Raw genomic sequence first — 13,244 nt, 5'->3', positions numbered from 1 at the left:
AATAAATTTAACAAAGGAGGTGAATTATTTCTATGATGAAACTTATAAAACACTAAAGAAAGAAATAGAAGACACAAAAACATTGAAAAATCTTCTAAGTTCATGGATTGGAAGAATTAATGCCAGCAAAAAATACATACTACTAAAAGCAATTTACAGATTCAGTGTGATCCCAATCAAAATTCCAATGACATTCTTCTCAGATCTAGTAAAGAACAATGCTAAAATCCATATGGAAACACAAGAGACCCCCCAAATAGCTAAAGCAATTGTAAACAACAAAAAGAAAGCCAGAGGCAACACAATACCAGATTTCAAGATAAGCTACAGTTCAGTTAAAATCAGAACAGCCTAGTACTGGCACATAAATAGTCATGTAGACCAATGGAACAGAATACAAATCCCGGAAATCAATCCATGCATCTACAACCAACTCATCCCTGACAAAACAACTAAATCAACCGCTGGACAAAGGACAGTCTCTTCAACAAATGGTGCTGGGAAAATTGGATCTTTGTGTGCAGAAATATGAAACAAGATCCCTACCTCACACAAAAATCCACTCAAAATGGATCAAGGATCTAAATCTACAACCTGATACCATCAAATTACTAGAGAATATTCATGAAACTCTTTAAGACACTGACACAGGCGAAGACTTCTTGGAAAAGACCCCAGAAGCACAGGCAATCAAAGTCAAAATAGACAAATGGGACTACATCAATCTAAGAAGCTTCTGCATTGCAAAGGAAACACTCAGCAAAATGAAGAGGCAACCAACAGAATGGGAGAAAATATTTGCAGACTAAGCAACTGATAAAGGATTAATATTCAGAATCTGTAGAGCTAAAGAAACTCAACAGCAACAAAACAAACAATCCAGTTAGGAAATGACCAAATGATTTAACAGGCATTTTTCCAAAGAGTAAATTCAAGTGGCCAACAAATACCTGAAAAAAACGTTCAGTATCACTAGCCATCAGGCAAATGCAAATAGAAACGACAATCAGGATTCATTTCACTCCAATAAGAAATCAAAAAATCATAAATGCTGGTAATGATGTGGGAGAAAAGGCACCCTAATCCACTGTTGGTGGAATATGGACTAGTACAGAAATTGTGGAAGACAGAATGGAGATTTCTCAGAAATCTGAAAATAGATCTACCATGTGACCCAGCCATCCAACTGCGGCGAATTTACCCAAACAAAATGAAATCAGCATATGAAAAGAGTTATCATTGGGCGCTGTGGTGCAGTGGGTAAAGACACTGCCTGCAATGCTGGTATTCCACATAGGCACCAGTTCGAGTCCTAGCTGTTCCACCTCTGATCCAACTCTCTGCTAATGAGACTGGGAAAGCAATGGAAAATGGCCCAAGTCTTTGGGCCCCTGCACCCATATGGAAAACACAGAAGAAACTCCTGGCTCCTGGCTTTGGATCGACCCATCTCCAGCCATTTGGGGAGTGAACCAGCGAATGAAGACCCCTCTCTCTTCCTCTGCCTCTTTGTAACTCTGCCTTTCAAATAAATAAATAAATCTTTTTTAAAAAAAGTTATTATCTGAGCCGGCACTGTGGTGTAGTGGGTAAAACTACCGCCTGCAGTGCCGGCATCCTATATGGGCACTGGTTCGAGTCCTGGCTTCTCCACTTCCGATCCAGCTCTCTGCTATGGCCTGGGAAAAGCAGCAGAAGATGGCCCAAGTCTTTGGGCCCCTGCACACTCGTGGGAGACCTGGAAGAAGCTCCTGGCTCCTGGTTTTGAATCAGCGCAGTTCTGGCCATTGCAGTCAATTGGGGAGTGAATCAGTGGAGGATGGAAGACCTCTCTGCCTCTCCTTCTCTCTCTGTGTAACTCTTTCACATTAACAAATAAATCTTTTTTAAAAAGAAGTTATTATCTGTACCCCCATGTTTATTGCAGCTCAATTCACAATAGCTAAGATATCAAATCTTCCCAGATATCCATTAGTTCATAAAGAAAATATGGTATAAATACACCATGGAATACTATTCAGCCATAAAAACAATGAAATTCTTGTCTTTCAAAACAAAACAGATACAACTGGAAATGAAAACACTCAGTGAAATAAGCTAGTTCTAAAAGACAAATACTATATGTTTTCCCTAATCTGTGGTAACTAACAGAGTATAAAAAATTATAATGTCTATCAAACTGACACTTTTGAGAATTATTATTTATAGCCCTTGTCTCTATTGTTGAGGAACAATATATTTTCTTATTATTATTTGTTAAATTATTTATATAGTTGAGGGCGAAGCTTATGATTATAAAATAAACTGAAAGTATGTCATTGTAAAAATTAAAAGAAAGAAGAAAGGAAGGAGAACGGAGGGTGGGTTTGAGGACAGGAGGGATGGTAGGGTGGGAAGTATCACTATGCCCCAAAATATGTATATATAAAATACATGAAATATGGTCACCTTATATAAATTTTTAATTGTACAAAAAAAATTTTTGAAGACTGGTGTACCATGGCCTTACATGAGGAGTGAGAACATGAGCTTGACGTATATGGGGAATGATAAGCAGTCTGGTGATGATGGAGCAATGAAGGACAAGAGGAGAACAGAAAAAAGAAGTTAGGATCAGGACTAAAGCATGTTCAGAAGCCTAGGACTTGATTTTCAGGCAAAGAAGCCTCACAGAAATGTTCACAGGCAGTAAAGGGTCAATATCAATCAGTGGGGCTGGCGCCGCAGCTCAATAGGCTAATCCTCCGAATTGCGGCCCCGGCACACCAGGTTCTAGTCCCGGTTGGGGCGCTGGATTCTGTCCCGGTTGCCCCTCTTCCAGGCCAGCTCTCTGCTATGGCCCGGGAGTGCAGTGGAGGATGGCCCAAGTGCTTGGGCCCTGCACCCGCATGGGAAACCAGGATAAGCACCTGGCTCCTGGCTTCGGATCAGCACGATGCGCCAGCCGCAGCGCGCCGGCCGTGGTGGCCATTGGAGGGTGAACCAACGGCAAAAGGAAGACCTTTCTCTCTTTCTCTTTCTCTCTCTCTCTCTCTCTCCACTCTGTCAAAAAAAAAAAAAAAAAAAAAAAGCCGGCGCCGCGGCTCACTAGGCTAATCCTCCGCCTTGCAGTGCCGGCACACCGGGTTCTAGTCCCAGTCGGGGCACTGGATTCTGTCCCGGTTGCCCCTCTTCCAGGCCAGCTCTCTGCTGTGGCCAGGGAGTGCAGTGGAGGATGGCCCAGGTGCTTGGGCCCTGCACCCCATGGGAGACCAGGAGAAGCACCTGGCTCCTGCCTTTGGATCAGCGCGGTGCGCCGGCCGCGGCACGCCAGCCGCGGCGGCCATTGGAGGGTGAACCAACGGCAAAAGGAAGACCTTTCTCTCTGTCTCTACCTCTCTCACTGTCCACTCTGCCTGTCAAAAAAAAAAAAAAAAGAAAAGAAAAAGAAAGAAAAGAAAAAAGAAAGAAAATATCAATCAGTGTTGCACTTTAAATAGATTACTCTTTGGACACATAAAGGTCTGATTGAGAACCTGGTTCTGTTGGTAAAAGGAAGAACAATCAGAAATCTATTATAGAATTCCAGACAAGAAATGATGAAGGCCTGAATGAGCAGTAATAAGTCGGAGGGTAGAGGCAGCCATGGAAGCATTCCAGAAATACTCAGAGACAAAAATAAAACAACCTGGAGATGCACTAGATGTGGGGAATAGCAGAGGCAAGCGCATAGCCCAGATGACCAGAGAGATAAGGCCAATGACTGGAATAGACACAAGACATACAAGTTAAGACACGATGCAGGGGTGGATAATGAGCTTAATCTTGCATATATGTGAGGTACTTGGGGATATGCAGGTTGAAGTGTCCAGTACAGAACTGGACAGATGGGTCTGAGTCTCAGAGAAGGGGCCTGGGCTGGATATCTGGGTGTTACTGACACTTGAATGCAGCTGAAATCTTTGGAGGAAATGAGATCACATCCAGTGAGATGCAATGGAATAAGGACAGAGCCCTGGGAGACAATCAGCCTCTAAAAGTCTATGAAAAAGAAGAGTATGCAAGAGAGGCAAAAGAAATAGCCAAAGAGGCACGAAAAAGGTCAGAAAAAGGCCAGCCAAAGTTAACTGTGTCAACACAGAAAAGTTCTGTAAGAGGGGGTCTAAATAGAATTATTGGTGCAATAACCAAATGGGAACAGAGTCAACAACTGTAAATAATTCTTGAGAAACATGAACCAAAAGGGCTTAAGAGGGATTAGAAGTAGCTGGGTGGCTGGCGCTGTGGCTCACTAGGCTAATCCTCCGCCTGCGGCACCAGCACACCGGATTCTAGTCCCGGTCAGGGCGCTGGATTCTGTCCTGGTTACTCCAGTTCCAGTCCAGCTCTCTGCTGTGGCCCGGGAAGGCAGTGGAGGATGGCCCAAGTGCTTGGGCCCTGCACCCACATGGGAGACCAGGAGGAAGCACCTGGCTCCTGGCTTTAGATCAGCGCAGCATGCCGGCCGTAGCGGCCACTTAGGGGGTGAACCAACGGAAAAAGGAAGACCTTTCTCGCTCTCTCTCTCTCTCTCTAACTCTGCCTATCAAAAAAAATTAAAAAGTAGCTGGGGGATTGTGAGGCAAAGGTAACTTTTTCTGTTTGTTAAGACAGAAGAGAAGCGTGTATATACAGACAGGATGAGAAAAACACACGTGGTAGGGAGGAAGAGGATGACTAACAGAGCAAGTCAGGGCAGTGGGATGAATAAAGCCAAAAGCCAGACAGCTGGATTGGCTTCAACAGAGGAAGGAAGCTGACAATGGATAAGAGTCAAGTCTATGCAAATCCAAATTGGTAGGAAGATTAAGGAAGTAAGCCATAATGGCCTTTAGCCTCTAGGGAAGCAGTCTAGAGTGGAAGAGACTGGATGAGGGATGAGTAGAGTGATAGGCAACAGTGCTGAGGACAATGGAAGGAGAGAGAAAAAGAAAAGCCAATAGGCTCAGAAGAGGTTGGAAATCACGAATTTGTAGTGCTATCCACCTTGATTTGATTTTTTTTTTTTTAATTTATTGGGGCCGGCACTGTGGCATACTAGGGTTAAGCCTCTGTCTGGGGCACCAGCATCCCATGGGCACTGGTTCATGTCCTAGCTGCCCCTCTTCCAATCCAGCTCTCTGCTAATGGCCTGGGAAAGCAGTGGAATATGGCCCAAGTGCCTGGGCCCCTGCACCAGTGTGGGAAACACGGAGGAAGTTCCTAGCTCCTGGCTTTGGACAGGCCCATCTCTGGCCATTATGGCCATTTTGGGGAGTAAACAAGCAGATGGAAGACCTCTCTCTGTCTCTTCCTCTCTCTGTAACTCTATCTCTCAAACAAATTTTTTAAAGAAAATTTTAAAAATAAAATTTTAAAAAATTAGAGCAACAGAGAAGGGAGAGAGGTAGAGAGGGAGAGAGGGAGGGAGGGAGAGAGAAACAGAGAGAGAGAGATCTTCCATCTGCTGGTTCACTCCCCAAATGGCTGCAATAGCCAGGGCTGTGCCAGACCGAAGCAGGATCCTGGAGCTTCATCCAGGTCTCCCATGTGGGTGAGGGGCCCAAGGACTTTCCAGGAGCACTAGCAGGGAGCTGGATTGGAGCTGGACCAGCCAAGACTTGAATCTGTGCCTTTATGAGATGTCAGTGTCACCACGCCAGCCCTGTGATTTTCTTCAAAAATGGTCAAGGTCCAGGGAAAAGATGAATTCTTAGCATTGACCTATGCTGGGGTTATACCACAAAGAAACGAACGAGTAGGAATATAAATAGCTTAACAATAATAAAGTAAAAGCCACAATAGGTATTATTTCTTTATTTTTTTAAGGTTTTTTTAATTTATTTATTTGACAGGTAGAGCTATAGACAGTGAGAGAGAGAGACAGAGAAATGTTTTCCATCTGGTGGTTCACTCCCAAACGGCTGCAATGGCCAGAGCTGGAGTGATCCGAAGCCAGAAGCCAGGAACTTCCTCTGCGTCTCCCACGGGGTGCAGGGGCTCAAGCACTTAGGCCATCTTCCACTGCTTTCTCAGGCCATAGCAGAGAGCTGGATCAGAAGAGGAGTAGCTGGGACTAGAACCAGCACCCATATGGGATGCTGGCACCACAGGTGGAGGATTAACCTGCTGCACTGGCCCCTTATTTATTTATTTTTTTTAAGGTTTATTTATTTATTTGAAAGGTACAGTTACAGAGAGGCAGAAAGAGAGAGAGAGAGAGAAAGAGAGGGAGAAGAGATATCTTCCATCTGCTGGTTCACTCCCCAAATGGCTTTAACAGCCAGAGCTGGGCCTATCTGAAGCCAGGAGCCAAGAAGAGCTTCTTCCAGGTCTCCCACGTGGGAGTCCATTTTCTGTTGCTTTCCGAGGCACATTAGCAGAGAACTGGATCAGAAGCAGAGCAGCCAGGACTCGCACTGGTGCCCATATGGGCTATGGGCGGTGCAGGCAGTAGTTTTACTACTGTATGCCAGACACTGCACCGCACTGCGTATTGCACATTGACCTCAGTTTTCACAGTAATTCTGACCATGTTGGACCCTGTCCACTGCTGTTTGTACTGCTTTGTGCACCCTACATTCACAGTCATTAGAACGCTGTCCTGTAAAGCTTGTTTGACTGTCAATCAGTTCATCAGATTATAAAACTCAGTCACTGAATCCCAAATGCCTATCACAAGATTGGAAATGAGCAAATAAAAGAAAGTGAATCACATTTATGCCTACTCCTGACCACCAATAGAAAATTAAAAAAAAAAAAAAAAGTCCTGAATGTAATTAATATCTCTAAAACTCAGACCACCATGGGACATGACAGTATAAAAAATTATTTTTTTAAAGTTGCATCTAAAAAGAATTAATTGATTTCAACTGACAAAAATGAAAATCCCTGACATGAAGATAAAAGGTCTTCTATGTTTGCATCATCTTTAGTCTTTGAGGGACCAGAGTTGTAGCATATCAGGTTAAGCTGCCACCTACAATGCAGGCATCCCATAGGGGAGCCCATTTGAGTCCTGGCTGCTCCGCTTCCTATTCAGCTCCCTACTAATGTGCCTGGGAAAAGCAGAAGATGCCCAAGTGCTTGGGCTCTGGCCACCCATATTAGAGACCTCAAAGAAGCTCCTGGCTCCTGGCTTCAGACTAGTCCAGTCCAGCCCTGGCCATTGCAACCATCTGGGGAGTGAACCAGCAGATGCAAGATCCATCTCTCTCTCTCCCCCTCTCTGTAACTCTGCCTTTCAAACAAATAAATAAATCTTTTTTTTTTATATCTAGTCTTTGAGTAATCTATAGGCACCTCTGTGTTTCAAGAGCATCCTTCCTCTAACTCTACAGTACAGGTATTAAACTGGTTCCTCCACTCATCCTCTCATCTTTCTTCTGGTTACCCAAATATTTCAACAGGTTTCTTATACTTTAAAATTGCCAAGTATCCACATACCTCTCTTAAATATTAAGCAACAAACAAGAACCACCCTCAGGAGATACACTCACCGGGAGAGTTCCAGGGTAGTGAGAAGACTAGGAACTGGATACACATTTACTGCTGTCAGCTCTAGTAAGGAAAAAAAAAAAAAAAAAAAAAATTAGATTACTGAGAATAAGTATCAGATAGAAAATGGATGTCCTTAACTGCTGGATCCCAATCTGTCTAGAAAAACAAGTAACTAATTGACAGATCCTGCACTGTACTGCATTGGATTCACACTGCTTCAGGCAGTTGTTACACACTAACAGGAACTACTTAGTCTTTTAACTTGAAAAAATAATAAATGGATTTTTACTGGCAATATTTTAACTTTGAATTAAAATATAACACAAATACAGAAAAGTATAATAATCTTAATTGCAGAGAAGAATGGATTTTCACAAACTGAATGTACAAGAGTTTCTAGACGCAGAGACAGATCATTGCCTGTTCCCCAGAGGCTTCCCCACACACTCCTCCACTGTCCCACAAGGGCAATACTATCTTGACTCCCAACACCACAGGTTCTTTTGCCTATTAATATAACTATATACATACACATCTAACTTACATAAAACTTTTATCTGGCTTCATTCACTCCATATTATGCTTGCTGAGGTCTGTTCATATTGTTTGTATATAGTTATAGTTGATTCATTTCATGCCTGCTCAGATAAAGTTCTTTTATGGGAATACATCACAATAAGTTAGCTCTTAGGCATTTAAGTCTTTCCAGTTTGAGGTTACTTTAAACAGTGCTTCTGTCAACATCTTTTGTGGACTAAAACAAGCATTTAGGGTGAATATTGGCCTAGGTGGAGAATTGCCAAATACAAGGCAGGGCCATGTTCAGTTCTAGGAGAGAATACCAAAATTTTCCCATGCAATACCAAATTATATTCCCAACAGCTACCATTCTAGTCATCCTGGTAGGTCCAGAATTGTATCCCACATGGGTTTAATTTCCTTATTCCTGATGACTAGATAAGTTGAGAACTTTTTCCTGTATTAACTGATCACCTGGATAACCTCTTTTGTGAAGCTGAGTTCTTTACCTTGGGACACTGAAAGTACAACTGTTTTATGTGAATTTTTCCAGATTATCAAACTTAAGGATTGCTAACCTCAAAGAAGCCCTGTTCAGTACATTGCTGTGACACTGCCGCTGACTAAGGACTGTACATGTATCAGTGAGTTCTTTCCCATGAGGGCCAGGCATTCAGGATCTCTAAACATATTAGGGAATGAAGATGGTCCCAATAACAAATACTTTCATGGCAAGGACCTACTACCATCATGTCACGGAAGGGCATACTACTACCACCACGTCATAGGAAATAAACACTCATCAGTTTTAGAACTATTCTGCTCAAGCCAAGTAATTTGTTACAATTGGAAGTTTTTATAATATGACAGAAGGCAACAAAAGCAAAAGTCCTTCACTTTATTTTACCCTAATTAACTTTAGAGGTACTGAAAAGAGAATAATGAAGTTTCTTTTACCCATCATCTAGCTTTTAACAAATACACATTCTGCTTTAACAAGCTATAGACTTTTAAACAGAATTTTAAAAATACACATATGACAAGGTAAACATCATCTTGAATATGGTTTTTATCATTCCCATGGATACTTTCAAGCTGTCATGGCACACTTATACAGATAAAAAATTTTTTTCCATATGTTTTAAATTTTGAAATAACTATCACAATATACATATTGTGCAACTACTTACTTTCTTCCCCCCTCAAAAAATGTTTCTGATTATTCTATATTAACATATAAAATCTTAGTATATTAATGTCCACTGCTCTGACACATTATATTGTATAAATATGTAACTAGGGGCCAGTACTGTGGCATAGTAGGTTAAGCTTCCACCTGTGGCACTGGCATCCCACATAGTGGCCAGTTCAAGTCCCAGCTGCTCCTTTTCCTACCCAGCTCTCTGCTCACAGCCTGGGAAAGCAGCGGAAGATGGCCCAAGTGCTTGGGCCCCTGCACCTGCGTGGGAGACCCAGAAGGAGCTCCTGGCTCCTGGCTTCAGATCAGCCCAGCTGCATCACTGCAGCCATTTGGGGAATGAACCAGCAAATGGTAGACCTCTCTGTCTCTCCCTATCTCTCTCTCTAACTCTGCCTCTCAAAACAATAAACAAATCTTAAATAAATCACTATGTAACTACTGATTTATGCATTTTCCTCATAATAGTCATTATTTATCTGAAAGGCAGAATGAGACAGAGAGAAAAAGAGACAGACAGACAGATTTATCTTCCATCTGCTAGTTCACTCTCCAAATGGCCAACAGCCTACGCTGGGCCAGGCCCAAGCCAAGAGCCAGGAATTCCTTCTGGGTTTTGTATGTGTATGGCAGGAGCCCAAGCATCTGGACTTCCCAGCCATATTAGTGGGAAGCCAGATTGCAAGCAGAGTAGCCAGGACTGAAATCAGCATTCAGATGTGGGAGCTGGCATCAGAAGCAAGGGCTTATGCCACTGCACCATAACACCACCCCCATGATAATCTTATTTTTTCCTATTTTTCCATTAAAACAATGATGCGATAAAAATTCTTATACACATAGAATTGTGCATATGTGAATTTGCCAATCCTCGTTCTAAACCACTGTTGATAATCTGTTTTGTACATGCCTGCCCACCTCTCCACTCTCCAGTGTTTTGTGGAAATGCCTCTTATTATGCACACTTAGTGAACCTTAAAGTATCTTACTATGTCTTCTTATGCACAGTGATTAACAGTAACATTAAAAGACAAAGCTAGGCCGGCGCTGCGGCTCAATAGGCTAATCCTCCGCCTGCGGCGCCAGTACTCAGAGTTCTAGTCCCGGTTGGGGCACCAGATTCTGTCCCAGTTGCTCCTCTTCCAGTCCAGCTCTCTGCTGTGGCCCAGGAAGGCAGTGGAGGATGGCCCAAGTGCTTGGACCCTGCACCCACATGGGAGACCAGGAGGAAGCAGCTGGTTTCCTGGCTTCAGATCAGCACGCCAGCCGTAATGGCCATTTAGGGGGGTGAGCCAATAGAAGGAAGACCTTTTCTCTGTTTCTAACTCTGCTTGTCCAAAAAAAAAAGGACAAAGCTTGACCTCAATGAACCACACACTCCATTCTGCAGAGTGGCTGAGAAGTACCACGGACGCCACTGTTCTTAGCAAGCTGCACTGGCGCTGAAAGAGAAAAACAGGAGGTATTACAGAGCACTCACTGTTCGAATTGGCATAGAGAGTTCGAAGGGAGAAGCCACTCAGTGTCAGCTCCCTCAGCTGGTTCCGCTCACAATGCAGCTGCTCCAAGCTACACAAGGAGCTGAGATCCAAGTCAGTCAGCTGATTGTCCCGCAAATCCATGTGGGTGATATGTTTATTTCCCTCCAGATTTTCAGCAACCATGGTTTTCAAATGATTCATCCTTAAGATGCAAAAATAAGAAAATAATCAAAAATAAATTCTATTAAATGGGTTAAAAAAAAAACTGGAGAGGCATGATCCATTTCTTTTTTCCTGAACAACTTAAGGATTTTATTATTTGTTGCATTTTGCAAGATAACATATAAATAACCACAGAGAGTTTGTAAACAAAAAACTCAAGTTACAGCTAAGTTAGACATTCCAGATTGGCAAATACATATCTAATTAAATATAAATAAAGAAAACTGGGTCCACAACCCCCAACAATAAAATGCTTATATCCAAATACCTAATGAAGTTAGGTGGGAACAAAGGTCAAGACGACGAACATAACCCTCTGGGTGAGTAAGTACCACAGGGGTCATGAGAGTAACACGTCAGAACTATGACAGCATATTCCTCCTGTGCCATGCCTGCTCTACTTCTTGTGCTAAGACTCATCCTGCATTAATAAATGGAGAAGAATATAATCTGTGTGTGGGACAGTCCAAAGGAAAATGAAAAAAAAAATGATCTCTTGGTTCTTTAAATGAATATATGATTTAATGCATGCAGGCTTGTTCTCATTTTCCTATATTTTAATACACTTCTCTCTCACCATGCATGTGTAAGGGATATAACTGACCTACTGCTAGCAAAAGCCTTTACCAGCTTCCTTTAGGAAAATATTATGACTAGAAAATAAAATTTACTAAAAGAAGTCAAGGGTTGACGGGTGGCAGATGTCATGGTGTTGCAGGCAAAGTCACTTTCTGTGAAGCCCACATCCCAAATGGATGCCAGTTTGTGTCCATGCTGATCCACTTCCAATCCAGGTCCCTCTTAATATCCTGGGGAAAGCAGTGGAGGAGGACCCAAGTGTTTAGGCCCCTGCCACCCATATGGGAGACCTGGATGAGTCTCCATGGGGTGGGTAGCAGAGGCCCAAGTACTTGGATCAGCTTACCCTGCTTTCCCAGTTGCATTAGCAGGGAGCTGGGTCAGAAGCCAGGACTCAAACCCACTTACATAAATGATGCCAGCACCACAGGCAGTGGCTTAACCCACTACCCCCACAACACTGGCCCCAAAATCCCAATGCTTTAAAGAAGTCTTTATAAAGAGAAGAAGATGTAATGGCCAATCACAGTTAACCTACAGGAAGCCACAGTAAACAATGACCTCACCTTAAATCCACGTGCTTGACATGGCTCATGCGGTTCAGCACCCCTAGGCTTAGGACTTCCAGGTGATTTCCTGCCATAACAACTTTATCCACCAAAGTGAGTTTCTCATAAACCTCAGGAATTTGACTAAAGTTGTTGAAGGAAATTCCCAGGGAGGAAAGTTGTTGCAGATTTCCCAATTCTTCAGGTAAAGTAGTCAGAAAGTTGCCATCAAGACAAAGGGTTTGAAGACTGTAGGAAGAAAACAAAACAAGTCACTTGAATGAAAGGTTTCTGTGGAATAGATATAAATACAGTTACGGCTTCTGACGTATGTCATGAATTTATTATCAATCCAATAATGGTAAAAACATCCTAACTCTCCATGGAGAGATTTGCTAACTGATTTACATGGCTGGTTTCTCCAAAGTTAATCAAGACCTTTGCTGTTGAAGTTGAGGGATTAGTCACTATACAGACACGTAGATCTCTGATGTCAAAAACTCCTGTTGAGGTCGGCACCATGGCTCACTAGGTTAATCCTCTGCCTACGGCACGGGCATCCCATATGGGCGCGGGTTCTAGTCCCAGCTGCTCCTTTTCCAGTCCAGCTCTCTGCTGTAGCCCGGGAGGGCAGTGGAGGATGGCCCAAGTGCTTGGGCGCCTGCACCCACATGGGAGACCAGGAAGAAGCACCCAGCTTCTTGCTTCAGATCGGCGTAGCTCCGGCCATGGCAGCCGTTTGTGGGGTGAACCAATGGAAGGAAGACCTTTCTCTCTCTATCTCTCTCTCACTGTCTAACTCTATCTGTCAAAAAAAAAACAAAAACAAAAAAACAAAGAAAAAAAAAATCTCCTGTTGACTAGAATCCTAATAATTACTCAATCTATTTCACTGCAAGAGATTGTACTATCTTCATTCCAAATGCCAGACAAATTTCTTATTCAACAATAGAAAGGAAAAATCTAGAAAAATCAGATACTTACTTTAGCAGATTTCCAATTTCACTTGGCAGGTCATGAAATCCATTACAGGAGAGGTTGAGCTCAGTCAGAGTAGAGATCTCACATAGCAACACAGGAAAGAATCCAAGCTTATTATGGGATAAGTTCAGGCCCTTCAGCTGAGAAAATCTAAAGAACAGAGGTAAAAATTTACACTGCATTTCAATAAATCTGTTACTGTATCTTTGAAAGAGATCT

The 13,244-nt window shown here is 42.8% G+C and overlaps 1 protein-coding gene across 4 annotated transcripts in view; it reads right to left on the bottom strand.

Moving 5' to 3' along the window:
• PHLPP2 (PH domain and leucine rich repeat protein phosphatase 2) overlaps positions 1-13,244 on the bottom strand; it is a 91,644-nt gene that overhangs the window by 29,413 nt on the left and 48,987 nt on the right. For all 4 annotated transcript variants that reach the window (XM_008257569.5, XM_089320419.1, XM_089320420.1 and 1 more), the window contains 4 exons: positions 13,029-13,175; positions 12,063-12,293; positions 10,695-10,897; positions 7,497-7,557 (listed from right to left, as the gene is read on the bottom strand). In XM_008257569.5, coding sequence (XP_008255791.3) covers positions 7,497-7,557; positions 10,695-10,897; positions 12,063-12,293; positions 13,029-13,175 — 642 coding nt within the window. The remainder of the gene's footprint in view (positions 1-7,496; positions 7,558-10,694; positions 10,898-12,062; positions 12,294-13,028; positions 13,176-13,244) is intronic.

Source organism: Oryctolagus cuniculus, chromosome 18 (genome assembly GCF_051225735.1).
Source record: "Oryctolagus cuniculus isolate XC-2025 breed Fujian yellow rabbit chromosome 18, ASM5122573v1, whole genome shotgun sequence".
NCBI lineage: Eukaryota > Metazoa > Chordata > Mammalia > Lagomorpha > Leporidae > Oryctolagus > Oryctolagus cuniculus.
The sequence above is the reverse complement of the archived record's forward strand: the minus strand, read 5'-3'. Positions and strand labels throughout refer to the sequence as shown.